Source organism: Cryptotermes secundus, unplaced genomic scaffold, assembly GCF_002891405.2.
Source record: "Cryptotermes secundus unplaced genomic scaffold, Csec_1.0 scaffold445, whole genome shotgun sequence".
Taxonomy (NCBI): domain Eukaryota; kingdom Metazoa; phylum Arthropoda; class Insecta; order Blattodea; family Kalotermitidae; genus Cryptotermes; species Cryptotermes secundus.
In genome coordinates, this window is record NW_019742968.1 from 411,166 (window position 1) to 432,446 (window position 21,281).

A 21,281-nucleotide genomic window follows, 5' to 3' on the forward strand; every position below is an offset into this window, starting at 1 on the left:
CACTCCATTTATTTTAAAATATTTGTCATCAGTCATGTTTGACGTTACACAACCTCATAAGCTGATTCAGAGCCGTAATGAAAACAAATCAAGATTCCTATAAAATTCGCTTTTTGTTGATGATGAACGACACATTTAGGCCTTCACGAGGGTGTTTGAGAGCAGGGTGTTGAGAATATCTGGACCGAAGAGAGATGAAGTGACAAGAGGTTGGAGAAAACTGCATAATGAGGAGCTTCATAACTTGTAGTCTTCTCCAAGTATAATTAGAATGGTTAAGTCAAGGAGGATGAGATGTGCAGGTCATGTAGCACGAATGGGGGAGACCACAGGGAAGACCAAGGCATAGGTGGGTGGGCATTAGAATGGATCTTAGAGAGATAGGATGTGATGGTATGGATTGGATAGATCTGGCTGAGGATAGGGACCAGTGGAGGGCTCTTGTGAACATGGCAATGAACCTTTGGTTTCCATAAAATGCTGGGAAATTCTTGAGTAGCTGCAGAATTGGCGGCTCCTCCAGAAGGGCTCAGCTCCATGAGAAAGTAAGTAAGTAAGTTCTTGGGCCAACTCAACACTGTTATTAATATCAGTCAGTGAAATGGTGGTAGTCTTCGATACCAGACATACTGAGTCATAGTCTGTCCATCAAGGAAATAACTATTCTTGAAATGAACGGCTTCTCAGAGTGTGGTAAGTTTTCAGTAATTCAGAATTAAACTGTAACCGTTGTCACTTTCAGCTACTGCAAATATTCTGATGCTCCACTTTGTTGGCTTCTTTTTATTTTAAGTTTTTAAAATTATTTTGCAGTTGAATCCAACTGTTGATTCACCTATTACAATGTTTCTACCTGGCATATTTTTTTTTTAAATTGTTTCTCTATATGTTTTATTACCCCGTGTACTTTCTTGTCTTGTTGATGGACCAATTGCTTTATTCAGTGGCATCATTTCCCCACATGCATTATCACCCACTGTCATGTCTTAACATGCCGCAACACTTGTTTTGCTCTCATTCTCACTTTCTGACATTTCGTTGCTCAATTCTTCACTCGCAGTTTCTCCTTCAATTTCCCAATTAATCTCATTATCATAGTCAATATCGAATTCTTCACTTAACATATGGCTACTAGATGCTTCATCTGCATCACACAAGGGATTATATCTAGTTTCTTCCATCTGGAGGGCCATGGTTCAGCTGAATGTAAAAGCATGCTACTAACAAGTGACACGCTGAAATATATAAATGGCATTTGTTCCTCAAGAAGTTCAAATTATGACTTCCAGATGGCAGGAGGAGGCAGACAAGACATTCATGCATGTGTTTCTACAGCCTAGAGTGCCAACTAGTGATACTTACTTACTCATGGAGCTGAGCCCTTCTGGAGGAGCCGCCAATTCTGCAGCTAACCAACCAGTGATACATGATCAAAATATGACCGCAGAAACACGAAACAAACTTTGTTGATAGTATATCGACATTTGTCCATGGAAGCACAGTCACCATGTCGATTATATTTCGATGTTTGACCAGAAAGGGTTAATTGACAATATAAACTTCCTTTCAGGATTTAAATTTTACTTAGGAATGAATACCAAAACAGTATTTTCACATGTTCAAACTATTTCCATCTGTACTTATCTGAACCATAATACAGGATCATTCTTATGAATACATGTTCATTTCCTGTCAGCTGGAACACAATTTTCTGAGGTTTTTTCATGGTAGTCCTTAGTCCCGCTATGTAAATACCTCAAATTAGGCCATAATCACTTCCATTCACATCTTTTCCAATTTATTATTCACTAATCACTCTTCCATTATGTGTTACATAATGTTGGGACCAGTGGCAGTCATTAAATAAACAGTTCTGTCTTCATAACCACTACTGTGAGAACTCAAACCCTTCTTCTTCTACCAGTTCATGGATTGAGTCATGACCTATTCCAATATGTTGTGCCAACCTTCTTGAACATCGAATGTCCTGTCTTCCAGTAGGATGATAAAAATATGCTTGCCATGGCAAATATTCAGGAGGCATCTGTTCTACATGACCCTGCCTGTTCCTTTGATATCCTTTTATCTGTTCCACAGTTCACTCTGTTCTTAATTTTTTTCTTAAATAAATAGTGCTTGTTTTATCTCAGTGAGATACATAGTAGTGGTTGCAGAAACCTTATTTCAGATTCTTTATATAAGAATTATTTAGTCTTCAGTTTTTAAGAAAGAGCTTTGTTTTCTTTACCCTCATCTCTAATGCAATGTGTTAGGACATGTCCATTATGAATCAGCACTGTATGTATAAGTAACCTTTTCATGCAGTGTGCAGAAATGAACAAGGCCAGCTATATCTCAAGCACTGACATCCTAAATGTATCAGAGAAGCTTCTGAAAGTACTCAAGAAATTATAACTGTACAGCTCATGTGGCCTCTTGGTGTGCTCATAATGGAATTGTACAATGGTTAGTACAACTGTTCCCAGTTGCAAGATTGCTCTGATGTCACAACCATATTCAGATGTTGGAATTCTTAAAATTTTGTATCTTTTTATGTTTTGTACAGTCTGAAGGAAATCCTTGTCAAGTGTATAGCAGCCATATGGTGGTAGTTCTGGCACTGAGCATGGCCAGAGTTATTAAAATGTAAAAGGTATCTTTACAGGGCCCTCCATTCTAAACCAAAAACCATGAACAATAGCAGACTTAATGGGAAGCCAAGTTCCGATTTTGGAGAAATAGAAAACATTTCTTAACCCCTTAATTTGCAGTGTCATGTAGCATATACCATAAATCTGAAGTTAACTTGCCAAATTGATAAGGCAATGTGGCAACAGAACAGATGTAGTATAAAGTGTATTCAGACAGAAAGTTTATCGTCAGCCACTTAACAAATGAAAGGAAGATAAAACAGTAACCATAACAGTATGAAAACTGAACATAGCAGACAAAGTAATATTTTCAAACGTTTTTGTCTTGTGTATCAATTCTAATAAAGGCACTCATTAATGAAACTGCACTGCATTTGTGACACCCCACATAATCATTAATCCTGAATTTAAATGTTTATGCAACTACTATTTATGTTATTGTTTTGATATTAGGATATAATTATACGATACCTGAGCATCAAAAACGGAAATAAAAACTCATGCACTTGAAACTGTCAATAACATTTTTCTATTCCATTAGTCTTCTATGTCTTACATGAATAGAAACAATACTCAGACTAATATTGACTGAAAAATTATCAACATCTTCAGTTAGTGTTGAGTCTTATCATTTATTTCTTCTTAATGCACTATCTATTCTATGCAGATTAAATTGAAAGACAGTGATATCACACCAGCTTCTTTATGCATTAAAATTTTACAGTTAAATAACAAATATCTGGCTCTTTAATTTGGGATGATTCATCATTGGCAGTTCTCAAACTGGCATCTATATACTATAACTCTAATGCATCATGCAAGGATGATGATTTAATTAAAAAGTGTTATGTTTACAATCACACATCAGCTATAATTTAACAATGTAATATATATGTATATTTACCTTATTTTACATTAAATTTAACTGCTCCAATTACATTATTTTTATCTCATTTTATGTATCTGTTGATCACACCTGACATTTCTGGTTGTCTTCCGAGCTTAGACTGAATTTAACATACTCAGTAAATAAATAATATTTCTATAATAGTTATGTAGTAATCTTTTTATATTATAATTTTAGGTAAATTTAAAAGATTCAAATGTCCTGAGTCAACTTTGAAAACATCTGAATAGCTGATTAACCTTCATCATTCAGGAACAGGTAATTTTAAATCCCCCAGTACTCTGATGCTAGGAGCAAGATTCTACACTGGGGGCAACATATCAACACTAAAAAATTGCAATGCTTGGCAGACTGCAGGCACATTCCATTACACTAGTGCAGCACATACCAATATAGGTTAATATCCTTGTTATTCCTAACACATTCATAGTTGTTCCTAAATTTCATACCACATCTTTATCTTATGTTTGAATTATTAAGTCATTTACATACACCTGTACAACTGTCTGAAAATTAAATGACAGTTGTGTAATCAATTTTACTTTTTTCCTTCTCTTAAATAAACCATAATTTTTACTAGGTTATGTTTAGTTTAAGAGCCGAAAAGTTTGTTGAAGATCCTGTACCACAAATAAGGGATTATACTGGCAGTGCCCATGACTTCCAAACAATGTGTACTGTAGGCACATCTTACCCCAAACCTTGAAGTTGTTTACCACTTTACAGCCCAGCTTTTTATAATGACTTGCTGTAAATATGTGGGAGTATCATTTTAAGAACAACTTTCTTTACAGCCCTATGATCTTTATTGAATTATGTCACTTTTGCATGTCCTAAATAACTTCTGGATTTATTAAACATAGAATAGCATGGTAAAGAGATATGGTCACATAAACACTGCTACTACAGTACACTGCTCTCCATAAACCGTGCAGTGCTATTTGTCAGACCAGAAGAAACTTATAATGATCATCAAATGCTGTTTTAAAACCAAAAATAATACAATTTCAAGTATTCATTGTTATCCTACATCACTTTAGGAACAAAGAACACACCAGGGATTTGTCTACAGTTGATTTAATGTCCTTCCAACTCTTAGAAAAGCAATCAGTTAAGAAATTCTTATTTATGTAAATCTAGATGTATGGAGAAGCTGGTGCAAGAAAGAAATTGGATCCCTCTACAGTACATGGGTTCAAAATGTGTATATTACAGATGGAATCTCCATATTATGTGGTCTCAACACAGATATGAGCAGAAATGAATATATCATAAATCATAGCTCCCAATGGTTTTGGTTGTGCTTATCCTCAGTTTCAGTTTTATATGTTGTCATTTTTCCAAATTACTACTGTAGTAGGCTTAATATGGAAAGTAACATACCAGAGTTAAGTTTACTCCATTAAAAATAACTGTATGTATATATCTTGCCAACTAGATATAGTACCTCTTTCCAAGTCATGTAAAGGTTATATATCTGTGGTCCATCCATACAAAGAACAAGTTTCATTCTGAAAACAAAAGCTGGAATACGAATGTGAAGTCAGAACAGGCTTTGATTGCTTAAGTGAAGAACAAAATAATCTGGTTAATTTTCAAGTCTTTTGAATGAAAAAGTTCACCTTTTTTTCATAAAGAGAATTAAATGCAAGTCAAGGTATTCAAAATCATATAATCTTTCAGCCCCTTCTCATCTGTAACATGTCCATACGTTCTGCTGTACCCCAACACCAACAAGAGAGATGATAGGAGCTCCAAAGAAACTCCGTTATCACTTTCTTCATCAAAGTATGACTGCAATATGTTCTAATTCCCATTATCTTGCTTTGTTCTTTTTACATAAATTCAAATATAAATATAAAGGCTATTACAAACACATCCCCCAAAACTCTCAGAAACATATAGAAAGCTACCACTGATTGTGACAAAAGAATCTATATCGGTTTGATTACAGTTGATTACTCATTTGATTTGCCTGCCCTCTGGACTCTTAAGAAGCAACAGATATAATACTTTGAAGCAAGACACACACAGAAAATCAAAATACCAAAACCTGATAAATGCCAGCATAAAGAAATGTACATTCCCTCTGCTTTTCACTGTGAAAAACATTTACAGTAACATTGAAATATAATAAATTCTTTTAAAATCATGGATGTACATCTTCTATACATAACAAGACAAAATAACTCCACTGTAAAACCGCAGATACATGAACATATGTTGATACATACTTTATACTGTGCTTGTAGAGGACTCTTGCAACAGATGTGAATCATGAAAATGTTATTCATATGAAGCAAGAGAAATACTGCAACAGTTACTACAAAAAATATCACCTTCCAAATGGACTTTCAGCTAGAAAGTGCTCAAATACTATCGTAAGTTATTTTGACAGCATTATTATAAACTTTTTTTGGGGTAATATACATGTCCTCAATTCACTTCTTGTCAGTATGGTATGTGGTTTATAGCAAACACCTCCAGGTATGAATCTTGGCCCCCTGCCCAAACAGAATCGAAATGAATCCATTTCTGAAGTAAGAGCAAAAATGAGGCAGATTCTACTATTCCTAACAACTGCGAAAAGTCTACTAGATGAAGGAACCAGACTTTTAACCATGGTGGAGATCTGCATATTTCTAAATTCATGCTTTAGAAGAGGTAAAAACATCAGCCTGTACACAGCATATCTACTCTTATACTGACTAAGGGTCAAATATAAGCTCAGAGGTTGGTTTCTTACTGTGAGACCACCAGGTCTCCAGTTTCTACCAACAACACCATCCTATGTATTCATTGCACAATAGAGCTACAGATGTATTAAGAGGTTATTATGTAATCATCATTAATTTGAGTTACTATACCTTGCATATTTACATATAATTTGTAAATAATTTGAAGAATAGAGACAACAGAATTTCCTCCACTTGTAAACTTGAACAGGTACAAGAATAATTGGGTAAAAAACTGTGCTCAGGACTGCACATATCTACAATAACTGACTATCTTTCTGCAGTCAAATTGCCTTACTCAGTACAAGCTGATTTCCACCCACAGTTAGAGTACAAAGTCTAGAACTATTAGTTCCTCAATGAGTATGTTTCACATGGATTAAACTATCCCAGTTCAAACATTCAGGATGTGAATGCCAGTCTAGCTTGGAAGATACTGCTGAAGTGTAATAATGATCTGCTGACAATGTGCTACGTACAACAATGAGTACAATAACATTTACACAAATTCTTATTTATAATGTCAAGAGGAATCTCCACTATTTTTCCTCTTAAGTCACACATACATATGTGTATGTATGACAGACTTTTGACAATATTCATACATATCTATGACATAATTAGGCAACACCTTCAAAATTGAACCCAACTGGAATTGCTAGGCGGCACGCTGAAACATAAAAAAAAAACAATATACTGAAATTAAAAGCAACGTCAATGAAATGGCATAGCATAAGTAGCCTCAAACAATGCATATTCTTTGTTCATATGACACTCAGAAAACTCACCTCTGTCTAATGCCAAGATTATGAATATGTGAAGCTTCACTCCCTTATATATCACCAAGATGTGATGCTTAATTATGCATAAGGATTTTTACCTTGGCACTCAAGAGACTCACTTGCTAGTCACTATTTGGACATCATGATGTCCACACTGATATAGTAATAAACATAGACTCTTAGCCTGCTTTGTATGTTCCTTAAATGTGACAAGACATTTATATTAAAATGAAAATTACTGTATATTATGGACTAATGATAATGCACCAAATTCCTGCTATTTAATGAAAGTATATTTTCCCATGATTGGTGAGTAAACATACGTGAGTTTACATTTTTGGGATACATTTAAAGCAGAGAACTGTTTATATGTCCGGTGGCTCAGGCTTCCCTTATACCCAGTGTTGAAACTAAGGTCTGTGTTTGTTTTAATAAAAATATATAATTTATTTATTTATTTACTTCATATCCATTGATCATTATACATGATATAGGACAAGTTATAAATATAAAATATTTCACACCTTGGTTGGGCTGCACTAGCAAAATCTCCCCATGAATCACCTCCTGCAGCTGCAGGCCTTGCTGGAACTGGCTGACCTCCATGGGCACCAGCACCAATACCCAATATCAGATCTACGTTACTTGATGCCGAGACTGTAGTTTGCTTTGGGGATGCCTGATGTGAAGGTGAGGAAGTAGGGGTGGTTCTCATGCCACTGGCTGATGGTGGTGCTATCTTCACCCCACCAGGTGGAGGTGGCAAAATCCCTGAACTTAAACCACCAGCATTAGGTCTTGCTTTGGGCTTGCTCGGTACTTCACTACCATCCTTTTTCTGAAATCCAAAAATCATTAAAAACAATCTTTAGAAGACCTGAAGTTGTTACCTTCTGGGCAGTTCACACTTATACACCATGCTCAGAGTGCAGGCTGATTGGCCACTGATTTCACCATTGGCAGCTTCCTGCAAAAGCACTGCACCACTAGTCAAGAAAAATGCCACTGCACATTGTTTACTTCTTTCGTTAATAAATCAAATACAGCAATTAATACTGTACTCACCAACATAGAAAATGTTCAGAATATCTGCCCTCTGCTGTGAGAGTCTGAATTTTTTAAACAGATTTCAGGAAACTTGTTGCAATTCATGTTCTCTTAGTGGGGGGTGGAGTCCAATTGGGCCCACTTGGCACGGTGGCCACTGATTGGCCTACTGTAGCCTGCCCGAGGTGATTATGATGATGGAGAATTTGGTGGAATGAAGATTGGCAGGGGAAACTGAAGCACTCGGAGAAAACCCACCCCAGTGCCACTCTGTCCACCACAAATCCCACTTGACCAGACCCACGATCGAACCCGGGCTGCTGCGGTGGGAAGCCAGCGACTAACCGCTTGAGCTACGGCACAGCCTTATTGCAATTCACGTTGCTGAAACCCTTCATGAGTGTTCTGCTTTACAGCCTCCAAGTCATGTGGATTGTTGGCATACACAACACTTCTAAGTTTTCCCCACAAATAAAAATCACAGGGGTTTAGATCTAGGGACCTAGGGGACCACAAACCCTTGCCAATAATTTTATCCTCCCCATTTACTTTCTCGAAAACGCTGCGTAATGCTCGGATAGTTTTGTTAGCTGTGTGTGGAGTCGCACTGTCTTGCATAAAATAACAATCTTTCTTCTGCAGATGCCAAATTAAAGAAAAATTGATTGAGTATTTCTTTAACGTATTGTTGAGCATCAAGAGTTCCTTCATAAAATATCAGTTCGATGATGTGATCTGCGCTAATCGCACACCATATGCCTGTCTTTTGGTCGTAAATGGGAAGGTGAACTAGGGCATGAGAGTTTTCACTAGTCTAATAACTGCTGTTTTGTGAGTTAATATATCCCGAGAGATTAAGATTAGCCTCATCTGTGAAAAATGTCAGCTTAGGATCAATAAGTCCACCATTCACATGACTGATAAACCAATTACAAAACCTCACTCTTTTTTCATAATCCACATGTTTAACTGCTTTCCACGCACTGCCTACAGAAATACCACTTTGTTGCGCTAATCGCCACAAAGATTTTTGAGGAGAAATTTCTAACCATATCAAGTTTTTCCTCAGTTGAAACATGATTTCTTTTTCACTGCTTCCTGTCACTTACAATACCATGGGTTTGAACTTTCTTCACTAATCTGGAAATTGCATCTCCAGATGGACATGTTGTTTCAGGAAATTTATGGCAAAATTTTCTACTGCACAATTTGTACGAGTTCCTTTTCTCACATAACAATCATAAATGAAAAATCTTTGTTCTAAACTGCATCTCACATGAGCCATGAAGTCACAGAACACAGCACTATACAATGAATCTTCTGTAACACGTGGTGGTGTACCACTGACTGACTCAGTGATCAGGTGATTAACGAATGAATGAACTTCAGTTTGCCATGCACTCACACACTGTGCGCCGAAACAAATGACAACCGCCTGGACGTCTGACAAACCTGCACAATGAACACTTGGTATGTATATATTTGTCTGTATTTATGTTCAACACATTTTGGGCATTCTTCTGCTTTCCTTCCTTCCTTTTCATACTTGTAATATTATAAACAAAGTTTTTGAAATGATAAATTTATTTTCTTACATTTTACCAGCAATCCATCCCATAACTTCAATCCTATATGATTCCATTCATTCATTATATTGGTAAATATCTTACAAACCCAAACAAACAAAAACTTGTAGTTACTGAAAGGGCAGTAGAATTAAATGAGGCCTAGAATTTCTAATGCTTCCAACTTATTACACACTGACAATAACATACTGTGATTTTCATGTTGATCTTGATAGTTTCTCCTTCCTTGAAGCGAAGATCTAACTCCTGCTTTGGCACTTCTTTCTCCTTCTCAATTTCTTCTGACTTTTTGAGCCACTTGAAGTGATCTTGCAAAGCAACATTCATGTCAAAACTATCAGAACGATCTGAAAACCCCACTCCAATGAATGCTGATCGACCTGTCAACAAAGGGCCAAATCACTTAAAATTCTACCACCAGCCCACATTACTTTGCTAACCCTCCTCCTCACAAACTTATTGCTACATCACGTACAATAATTCCAGAGCAGAATTACATTACATGCCCTAAGTCCAGGAAGAAAAGCAAGAAGTGCTTAAAACTAAATAGTTGGCAGTTCTGTCACCAACTAACATACAAAGGAATTAATGTAATTGAAAGCCAGTTTTCATGCATCAGCCACATTTAGGGCAAAGGACCAGAAAGTGGTTTCTGCAATCACTGGACTGAATTCAAAAGAAGCTTGAAATGCTTAATGAGTCATAACTGTGAAATTCAACACAGTTTCTTCTACCAGAAAAAGTCTTTAAGAAATGTTATAGTGTCTTTGTTATTTACATTCTTTCTATTGGATCTTTAATAGTTTCTTATGTATAATACTGTGAAAAACGTTCTTAACCTGAAAGAAAAGTAATAGATATGGGGAAATTAGTCCTATTATGTTTATTTCTGATAGGTAAAAATTTCACTGAATTCATAATGGATGACAGAATACTATGAGCTAAGAAGCGGGGTTTAATTTTCTGTAGTGAAATTTAAGATAATCCTAGATGTTTAGGCATATTCAGATCCCTCTGGAGTGCCTATTAAAACTGTATGCATGAAAAAATGCAAAAATTATTCAATGGATTTTCATGATATTTGATATCAGTGTTTTATTAAAATTTGTTGACAGTCAAGTTTTGATTAAAACTGGACAAAAATTTTGGCCACTTTGCATAATTGTTTGCATGTGTTTTCAGAATGCATCGTGGACATAACACACTGAACATTTATTGGAGGAGAAAATGTCTGTAACAAAAATTGCAGAGAAAAAGGCAGGGCATATTTTATGTCCAACATGCTTTACTTAAGTCTCACCACTGTTTAGATAGTTATCCAACAGTGTGTGAGTGCCTCACAATTGTTCCACTCTGCATACATTTTCAAACTTGTTTTTGCTGACAAACAACAGTGGACTTTCAAACATATATGAAAATTACTGAAGTCTTTTATTATCAGTAATAATTAAATAAAGCTTACTCTCTCCTGAATTTATGGATCTACATACACATGTAAATATATAAATATTTAATTGAAATGTGATCAATTTTGACAAGAATTAAATAAAAGGGAGCAATGCCAGAATTGTTACATACATTTCCTAAATTCTTGAGTACTGAATTAAGGATGACTCTTATCTAATGTATGAGTTTTATTAAATCATAAATTTCTGTAGAATTTTGTTACAAATTTCTGCGAAGGTAAAACTAACAAACTACAATACTTCTAGAAATGCTCACTAAGCCTGCTTTCCTAATACACAGACTCACAGTCCTACAGATTACTATTATACTGTTATTTTATTTTTTGTAAAGAACTTATTTCTTAAGTGTAGATTTTGAATTAATTAAATTTGTCAGATACAACTTCGGTTGTGAACGATCTCAAAGCATGTTGCTGTTGACTTACAATTAATATGCCATAAACAATGTGTAAGCATGTTTGGACCTATCTCCATACCAAACTTCACATGCCTAGCTCCAATGGTTCATGAGTTATAGCCACCAAATCAAAAGCTAAAGAAAGCATTTATGCATCTGCTACATTGTTAGAAGTATTACTGACTGTAGAAAAAGTATGATGCTGAGGTAGCCATCAATGGCATAATATTCATATCAAGTTCTGTGAAAACTGATCAACTTCTTCAAAAACTGAACTAGGTGACATCATAGTGGTCTTACAAGCCAACCTTTTGTTCTTGGCTAAAAAGGATGCCATGCAATTCTTAAAAATTGTGAAGTGTTCTTAACCCTGAATTTGAGAGACTTGTTTACAAGTTAAATTGTTACCATTGTCATCTTGAATTCTCAGCACAAAGTACCGAGATGAATCAGTGACAGCCTCAATAGCAATTCCAGGATATTGGTCAATAGGGCATTTTGCAAAAAGTTCTCCTGTATTTTTGTCTTCCAGTTTCAATATGCAGTCTTTCCCTTTGGCAACTAATCTTAACCTTCCAGTCCATTGGGGCTCATTCAGGTTCCAGTCTGCTGCCCTGAAAATTATAAACAGACACAGATATACAGCAACGCTTCAACAGAAATGCTTCTTTAGTAGGGCAGAGAAAGTCTGTTTTGATTTGTTGCACATACATATTCACAAAATGTGTGCTGCAATACATATTTACTGGTGCTATACCCCTGTGTGGGTGTTGCCTCCTCCATGGTTTTGCAACAGTAAATTTTACCAGGGTGGGGTGATTAGCCTGACGCCCAACCCCTAATCTGGAGGACTGGGGACTACACATCATCATCTGGCCCCTACCCTTTGACCTGTAATAGCATGTGTGGCCCTACCAAGAGCTTATGTTCCCACCAGCATAGCTCTCCATGTCATTAATGTGTGCAAACCTCCTGTCACAACAAGGCAGTAGTCTTCAAGGAGGTACTGCAATACACAGCTTCTAATGTCAGGGTGATTTTACCTTCCATACTTTGTCCCTCAGATGCAGAGAGGAACACATTTATGTGAAATTTAAGTTATATATATAGTGTTACACAATGTGCCATTCTCAGAACAGTAGTTTTCAGTAGTTCCTTTTACAAAATGTATACCAAGAACATTTTCCAGATGTTTTGCAGGCAATTTTTAAATGCTTCTACTTGGTCGAACAAAAACCTCTCCTTAGATATCTCATAGTTATTGGGCACTTTTGTAATATGATACTCTTATTTCAGTATCTTTCCATTTTCTTCTTCACCACGCCTGGCAGTCTGTTATACATCGCAGAAAGAATTTAACCATCAAGAACAGAGCTAACAAACTGATTAATATGCTTCCATCAGGTATATTCTTACAAGCAGTATTAACTGCTGTCTCCAAGGTAAACTAATATGTGAAAGGATGTAAATATTGTCAAGGACACATAAGGATGTTTACCTGTAAAATATCAATAAAATTACATTCACAGTAAGGTAACAAAAACCATTTGCAGGTATAAAAATACCTGTATGAAGCATACTACTAGTCTATTGACGAGCAGTTTTCTTAAGTAGTTAGTAGATTTGAGCTGTATTTCTGGGGACTTGCACACTGTCAGTTATTTCACTAGTTAATTTACTGACTAAACCAAATTACCAGTTTATCTAATAACTGTGAAACTGATAAACTCCAGCAGTAAAAACCTACCACCAACAAAATAAGGAAAGGAATGCATATAAAGGAGATGTGTGGCAATCTGCCCTTCCTAATATGAATAATGTTTAGTGAAATATGGGCCATTGAAGAGTGTGGGAGGCAACAGTTCTCGAGCCAAACATGCTGTAATTGTTTACTAAAAGCTTTGTATGAAACAATTTCTTTTAAAACTATGTAGCATCATAACGTTTCTGAAATATAAAAGTTTAATTATAGTACTGTTCTGAATTTCATGCCATGGAGTACCCATTTAGCAATATATAGTTATTCGCCCCAATAAAAAATTCCTGCCAAACAAGCTGGCACGGAGGCAATTCTATAGGCCTGTATTCAGGAGGTGCCCAGTTTGAATCTTGGATGGACACCAGCAATATGACTGAGGTTTCTGATATATTTCTTCAGTCCCCTCAGGCAGATGCTAGGATGGTACTTCAACAAGGTTTCCTTCTAAATCCTTTCTGATCCTAACCATCATATCATCCAACAATATATATTCTACATACAAACTATCTCATCCAATACCCCCAACTCTCCAAAATGAATAAATTTCCTGTTAAGGAACCAACAAATGCATAACTATTGTGACATAACTCCATTAAAGACTATCATAAGCCACACTGCCCAGTTCATATCTCCACAGCCTGTTTCACTAAAATCGATTTTATTATTATCATTCCATATGACCGTGTCTTCCAACTGGTAGATTCTCATTCAGTTATATTGTTGTGTGCATTCCTTTATTCCTTGGTTCTTCAATACACATTCCGAAATTGTGTGAAAATTTGTTACTGTAAAATAAAATAAATTCCCCACTCTCTTGTCTTACTCTAAAGGATACTCTCATACAGCTTCCATGACACTGTTATTAGTTGCAGGAAATGAATTATCAAGCAAGGGTGGCTGAGCATCCGCTGATAACGACGGCTAAAATTAAACACCCTTGTAATTTTCAATCCTATACGCCACGTAATGCAGTGAAAATATCTTCACGCTTATTTCACACAAAGTGTCACAAAGTAGATCAAACGTCAAAATGGTCAAATAAAATTCCACAAACACGAGATGTTATTGCAGCTGTTTTACAGGTTATAGGAATTTATCGTGTAGAAATATTACCTGTAACCTCTATTAGTAGTTCGAGGTGGAATTTTAAATACAAATACTTCTGATTTAACAAGCAACACACTTTCATAAGTCTCCATCTTCACTTCAGTGCACTCTGCTGAGAGGTTTCAACATTATTAGAGATACAAAAACACAAGACTACCAAAATGCGAGAGTTGCAAACCCAACCAACCCAACGGACACAAAAACCAAAGGTTAGGAGATAGCTCAATGTAATCCGTACTGTTTCCGGGATTGCATGCAGATGACACGTCTTCAATGCAGTAATCCGTGATATCAATTGTAGCGGCCGACTACTGATTGCGGGATATGACACAGTGTAATTTGGTAGGCGGGTTTGTATTCCGGAAGAAGTAATCTGCCCAATACCTCCGTGAAAATCTTAAATATTACTTATTGACAGATTCCTCGTAACTGGGTAATTTACAATACCTGGCGTACTGATTTCCCTATATGCGGCAGCATATGATAAAAGTCGCCACTATAGTGCAACAGACCATCACAAAGGTCAGTGAAGATGTGTCAGAGAAAGACAAAATAATGGTCATTATAGAAACGGTACACAACTAAATGAAACAAAATGACTACTAGAATTCATTAGCCGCTCAAAGTCATAGCATGATAAAAGTCGCCAATATAGTGCAACAGACCATCACAAAGGTCAGTGAAGATGTGTCAGAGAAAGACAAAATAATGGTCATTATAGAAACGGTACACAACTAAATGAAACAAAATGACTACTAGAATTCATTAGCCGCTCAAAGTCATAGCATTTAATACAAACGGCACTGGAGGAGGCGCTATGAGATTAATAAACAGCTGCAACACTTACATATAGATGTGGCTCTGCACTCAGAGACACGTCTGAAATCTCATTAGAGATTCTTCATTCCAAATTTCACTTTTATCGAACTGGCTGCTTCCTGGGAAGAACAAGTATTCCCCATAACCATGCAGACCTATGCTGTATGTGCGATACGTACAAAGGCGAGGCGAAGCCTATTCATAAGAGACAAACCCATCCTCTCGTCAGAGATGGTACATAAGAACCATGGAAAGGCTCAACTGCAAAAAAAAAAAAAATCTGGCCATGCTCCTCCAGGGTCTTGGTGCCAAGTCGATCTGATTGGCGGTAAACCGCCAGCGGTAAAGGAACTGTGACTCTGACTCTGAGCAATGAGTTCAAATCAGCTGGTCAGTGAAGAGCTGGCTGATAAGTTTATTAGTGAGTGAGATAACCGCTGGGGTTTCGTTGTGGGCTGATGCTGTGAGAAACTGCGAGCCGAGGCCGTTGACAGTTCGGAAACCCAGAGGAAGGGGAACGTATGCCGTTGGAAGCCGTTACCAGAAGACCGATGAAGACACAGCAGCTGAGAAGACTGAAATGTGTGCCTTAGTAGACTGTAAAGTGTATGAATTAGTGAAACGGTCATAAGTACTTGTAGTCATGGATCTGTAAGAGTTCAATAAATCCAATTATCAATTCAACCCCCGTTTGTAGTCAGTAAAATCATGGCAACTGGTGTCAGAAATGGGATAACTGGATTAATGGGCTCGAATTGTATACACTGGACTGTGATACCGCCATATTATGGAGGCGGAACAAATGATGGTATACCTGCTGGCTGAAATAAGAATCAACCGAGAAGAATTGATTACCAACCAAGAAATTCTGGCTAAGATGGAAGCCAAGGAGACCGCCAATCTAAGGGAAACAAAGCTGAAATAAAAACCAATAAAAAAAAGGACGAAAGCCCAGATAGAGACTAATAACGAGAAGTTTTGAGACCCTTCGAGGTACCCCCTCCTTCCGGATGGATATCCATCAAGTCTAGATAAAGGCTGTTCAAGAAAAAATTAAATTCAAGGTAAAAAAATAAAGAAAAGATAGAAGCAACGATTGAGAGCGGCAAGGTAGATATGTGGGTCAAGATAAGCTCTATCCGAGCCGAGCTGGAAGAATCCATGAAAGATTGGGTGGAAGACGTCTTTGTGTTCTTCGACCACAAGGCCCTAGGGATCTCAGGCCGAGAGAGGCAACGAAGACCCTAGTATATCCCATGCGACTAGGACTTGAGGCCAAGATAGCAGAAGTCACAGACGATTTCCCGGAAGGACTCGAAACTGCTAGGCGCGAGTTGAAAACCCAACTAACGTAAGTCGAAGCTCGGGGCGCCCGACAGTTCAGAAAATATTCTACCACTGAAGCCCGGGAAGCGCAGGTCTTACGAAAGAAAGGGAACCGGGGCGGGCGTGGTGCAGACCTCTAAATTCGAATGATCGAACTCATGAGCGGTGTTCGAAAGCCAGTTCGAGACCATGGCGGAAAATAAGGGCTGGACACCTGGCGACAAGGCCGCATATCTGATATCCGCCTTAAATGAGCACACCGCACACATTGTATATATATCGTTCTCACTGAGGCGACGTGCGAAGAGATTATTGCGCTGCTCTAATTGCTACGGTAACCACCGTCCACCACCTGGCGGAAGCAAAACGTGCTCAGCCGAGAAGGGTCCAGCACGCCGGGGAATACGTGGATAGAACTTCAACAATGATTTTTAAGGAAAGAAGAAATAATCGCACAGGGAGCCTACTATAAAAAGTGAAAATTGGAAGTAGTGAACGTCTTCACATACCCAAGCATCTCCCGGCGGACTTCGAGTGCGTTCTACTGGGCCCATTCCTCAGTACAACAACAACGGCAACACGAGCCATACACGATATAAAAGGAAACGCACACCCGTTTGACCAATAATAAACTGGAAGAACGCCCCAGCTTACGAAATAACAAGGAAATTAGCAAAAGTATTGCATAATTATCTAAAATTACCAAACACATACAGTGTCCAAAACTCCTCCCATTTAATGACAGATTTACAAACTATTACACTTAATGAGAATATGCGACTATGTTCATTTGACATTGAAAACATGTATACAAATATGCCGAAAACAAACACCATAAATATAATAAACACTATATTAGGAAAAAACCATAAAATCGATAAAGAAAGCCACAAAGAAATAATACATATATTAAAAACAGTATTTGAACAAAATTATTTTCAAATTGACGAAGAATACTACAAACAAACAGATGGACTAGCTATGGGAGCCCCAACATCAGCAATAATACCAGAAACATGTATACAATATATGGAACACACACAAATATATCCCATTCTAGTAAAACAACAATTAGTGGCCTACTTTAGATATGTCGATGACATATTAATAATATATGATGAAAAAATAACGAACATAGAACATACACTCAAAGAAATTAACGAATTGCAACCAACTATAAAGTTCACCATTGAAAGAGAACAACAAGAATCTATTAACTTTCTAGATATAACAATACATCGTAATGAAGATAGTTTGCAATTCGCAATATATAGGAAACCCACACAAACAGACATCATAATACCTAACAGTTCGTGCCATCCATTCGAGTACAAATTGTCAGGTATTAATTACCTAATAAATAGACTCTACACATACCCAATAACAGAAAAAGGAAAACAAATAGAGAAGAACACTATTAAAAACATACTACATAACAACCGATACGACACAAACATAATCAAAAGATCAAATCAGCCAAAACGAAAACAAAAATCAAACACATGACGACGAACAACAACAACAACAACAACAAACAAAGTGGGCCATATTTACATATAGTACAAAGGAAGTAAAGAAAATTACAAAACATTTTAAAGACACACAGATAAAAGTAGCATTCCGCACACGAAACACAATAGAAAATATACTCAAACACAAACCACAATTAGATAAATACAATAAAAGTGGCATATACCAAATGAAATGTGTAGATTGCCCATTGAAATACACTGGGCAAACGGGCCGAACACTTAACACCAGATATAAAGGACATATACATGATATTAGAAATAATAATAGCAATTCCGCGTACTCAAATCACATACTAAATACGGGACATGCATACGGAACAATAACAGACGTAATGGAAGTTGTAACAACGGTAAAGAAGGGTAGACATTTAAATATATTAGAGAAATACCATATATATAAAATAAGTAAGAAGGGCCTACACATGAATGACACACACATAGAAACATACAATCCCATATTTCAAACGATACACGAAATCTATACAGACTAACGGTACCTCTCTCTCCCCACTACCCATTCCCCTCCTACACTCACCAACATAAAACACAGCACACAATACATCAGACAGCACACGTAGTAAAGATAGCAGCACGCACACAAGGAGACTATACAGAGTACGTACAAATAATAGTATAAACACATAAGAAAACATAACGTATATAAGATAGTAATATGAATATTTGTATATTACAGATAACACCTGAACAGTGCTGAAAACAAGAAGTAGCCGCTGCAGCACTATAGACATAGGGCGGGTAACCCTGAGAATTTTGAATTTTAAAATATGAAAAAAAAAATTAAAGAAATTTTTAAAATCGGAATTGAAGATTTTAAAAGTGCCAGTTTATGAAAATCAAATTGACGTGTGTGGGTTAACAAAGATTTTGTACATATCAGACAGGTATCAGCGGGGAAGATTCTGATATATCGAAACCTGTTAGTAACGGCGAAATGAACAATTGGTGAGACTAGTGTTTTTTAAATTTTAAACTACGTGCAGTGTAGTAGCTACGTGAGAGTATACACCTGATGATGGCCTTTTGCGGCCGAAACATGTAGTGTAGAAGAAAGCAAGACGAAAGAACTACAATAAATTGTTGCACTTAGGACGGAGTTTATGTCATATATTGTGTAGAGTGTAACAGGATGCTTAAATATAATGTTGTAAAGAAGTAACTCTTTCTGAAGCAAAAATTGTGTCCAAAGCAAAATAAGCAATAGACAACTACCGGGAAAACAAGCAGCAAGGGAAGAAGAAATCGAAGCAAAATATATTAATACGATACTCAGTTGAATTGTGGCTGTTCTGTGAGATAACGAAAAAAATATTTACTTGCTGGCTACTAGCTTGGCTTATTCTCTGACCCTAAAGAATAAGGCAGTACGTTTATCTGACACGTCGGTGAACTTCTACCCGTCTACACAGCGCTACATCCCAGAAGATCGTATTCTTCACTAAAGTGGCTTCTATTCCAGACGATTTGATGACTAAAGCTGTTGCAGGAACGTCCGCAGATTCCTCAAGATATATTTTACACCCCAGATGAGAAGTACTGAATGGTGCATGGTCATGCTTGTGAACATATTACAGACGAGAAAGGCCTACATAATGTTTCGGACAGGACTTAACTGCTGGCAGCTATGACAGTTAAAACTCACTGAATTGTTTGCACAGTAGTGCGATTCATATTATTTGTTGACCAGGGAATATTTTTAGTAACTAGACGCGTTCACGGCTCTGCGCTTCACCGCTACCAGTGCATCACCGGCCGCGAAGCGCACGCGATTTTTGCCGATGACTCAGCATGCTGGACGGCCGATAACGTTTGGAATTGAGAAAAATTATTAATTTGTAGACCTCTGCACAGAATTATGTTACACAGGAGGCAATAGGGTACATTTAAGGGAGTTTTTTTTTGGGGGGGGGGAGCAGCCAACAGTTATCAGTACCATGATCCATTTGTTCCCAGTTAACAGCTGGGCGGCGCGTCGTAGTTCGTTAAGCGTGGAACAAAGTGCGTTTAGTGTATGGCACTTACGTGAAATACGGATCTGCTGGAAAATGTCGGCGAAATTTTCTTGATGAAAGAGTTCCCAGCAGACAAACAAGTCATAATTTGGTGAATAAACGTAAACAACGGGGCTCTTAATAGACAAGAAAATAAAACATGAGTGTCGAGTGCTTAATGAAGAGATGTTAGACGACACGGGGGTCAGACTTGAACATACAACTAGAAAATCGCTGAAACGTCTAGCTCAAGAGAGTGGACTATCAAAGTCTATTGCAAGAAGGGCAACACTACTGCTTACTTTCGCCTGTGTGCTACAGAACAGATAAGATTTTTCTCAAATTTTGGTCTCCTCTTGCTACGCAGAGCACGTTATGTATGACAGCAGATGTGTTGAGACTGAAGTTAATACTCGTAATATATTCAAGGTAACCAAATTGCACATATCACCGTGAGTTCAGTCGCATAATGAGTAAATGTATAAAGGTGTTTTCGTAATGTTGAAATATGGGAAATGGTTGAGTTCAGTTTCATGCAATGATGAAACGTGGCCTTGATCTTCGTACTTCCTCAGCATAATTCCACCGTCTCTGCCATGGGTCGTAATTATCATTTGCTTTAGCGAAGTAGGTTGGCTATTGCTCTTGCTGTACAAGTGAGTGAATTGTCTAGGACATTAATATGATGCGACAACTTCATCACAAAACATTTATAATTATTCTAGTTAGTGGTATCAACACACGAAACGTGTGGTTAGCACGAAAGTTACACGCTTGAATTTCGTTAATTTTGGAATTTTACAGAAATAAGGCCGTGCACCGATAACCGGAAGCCCATCTCTGGTCGTCAGAAAAGAAGTATTTGTGGGCTGTTTGTTGCTGTTCAGGTATTATTATTATTATTGTATGAACTGTATTTTTCTGAAAGGACTGTAAACATACTTGGCATTCATAAATACTAAACCATAACTGCCACAGGTTAGAAAATTGAAGATTTAGGTTTTGATCTATTTGTAGGCGGCATGAGCGAATATTGCTGAGAAATGAGATAGTGAAATGAAGGAGGGACATGTGAGTGACAAAATGCCACAATTCTTATTCATATGAACAAAATAACAGTATATAACAGTAGTTACACATGCCACTTTGCTGAACTAA

At 37.1% G+C, this 21,281-nt stretch overlaps 2 protein-coding genes across 7 annotated transcripts in view; one reads left to right on the forward strand and one right to left on the reverse strand.

Annotated features, from left to right (window-relative positions):
• Nucleotides 1–3,157: 3,157 nt before the first annotated feature.
• On the reverse strand, nucleotides 3,158–14,559 carry LOC111873557 (NECAP-like protein CG9132). Its single transcript, XM_023868361.2, has 5 exons — nucleotides 14,444–14,559; nucleotides 11,980–12,185; nucleotides 9,898–10,088; nucleotides 7,600–7,913; nucleotides 3,158–6,963 (listed from the first exon to the last, which is right to left on the reverse strand). The coding sequence occupies exons 1-5, from the start codon at nucleotides 14,527–14,529 to the stop codon at nucleotides 6,927–6,929; spliced, it is 834 nt and encodes a 277-aa protein (XP_023724129.1). The 5' UTR covers nucleotides 14,530–14,559; the 3' UTR covers nucleotides 3,158–6,926.
• Nucleotides 14,560–18,666: 4,107 nt separating this feature from the next.
• Nucleotides 18,667–21,281, forward strand: part of LOC111873551 (probable serine hydrolase) — a 7,028-nt gene continuing 4,413 nt past the window's right edge. The window contains exons 1-2 of one of the 6 annotated variants that reach the window (XM_023868348.2): nucleotides 18,667–18,729; nucleotides 20,928–21,010. Coding sequence is in view for 1 of the 6 variants with exons in the window: in XM_023868345.2 (XP_023724113.1) it covers nucleotides 20,499–20,552 (54 nt within the window). In the remaining 5 variants the exon portion in view is untranslated. Of the gene's footprint in view, nucleotides 18,730–20,071; nucleotides 20,553–20,581; nucleotides 20,780–20,927; nucleotides 21,011–21,281 lie in introns of those variants that run through there. The other 5 variants (XM_023868350.2, XM_023868346.2, XM_023868347.2 and 2 more) reach the window with 5 other exon arrangements.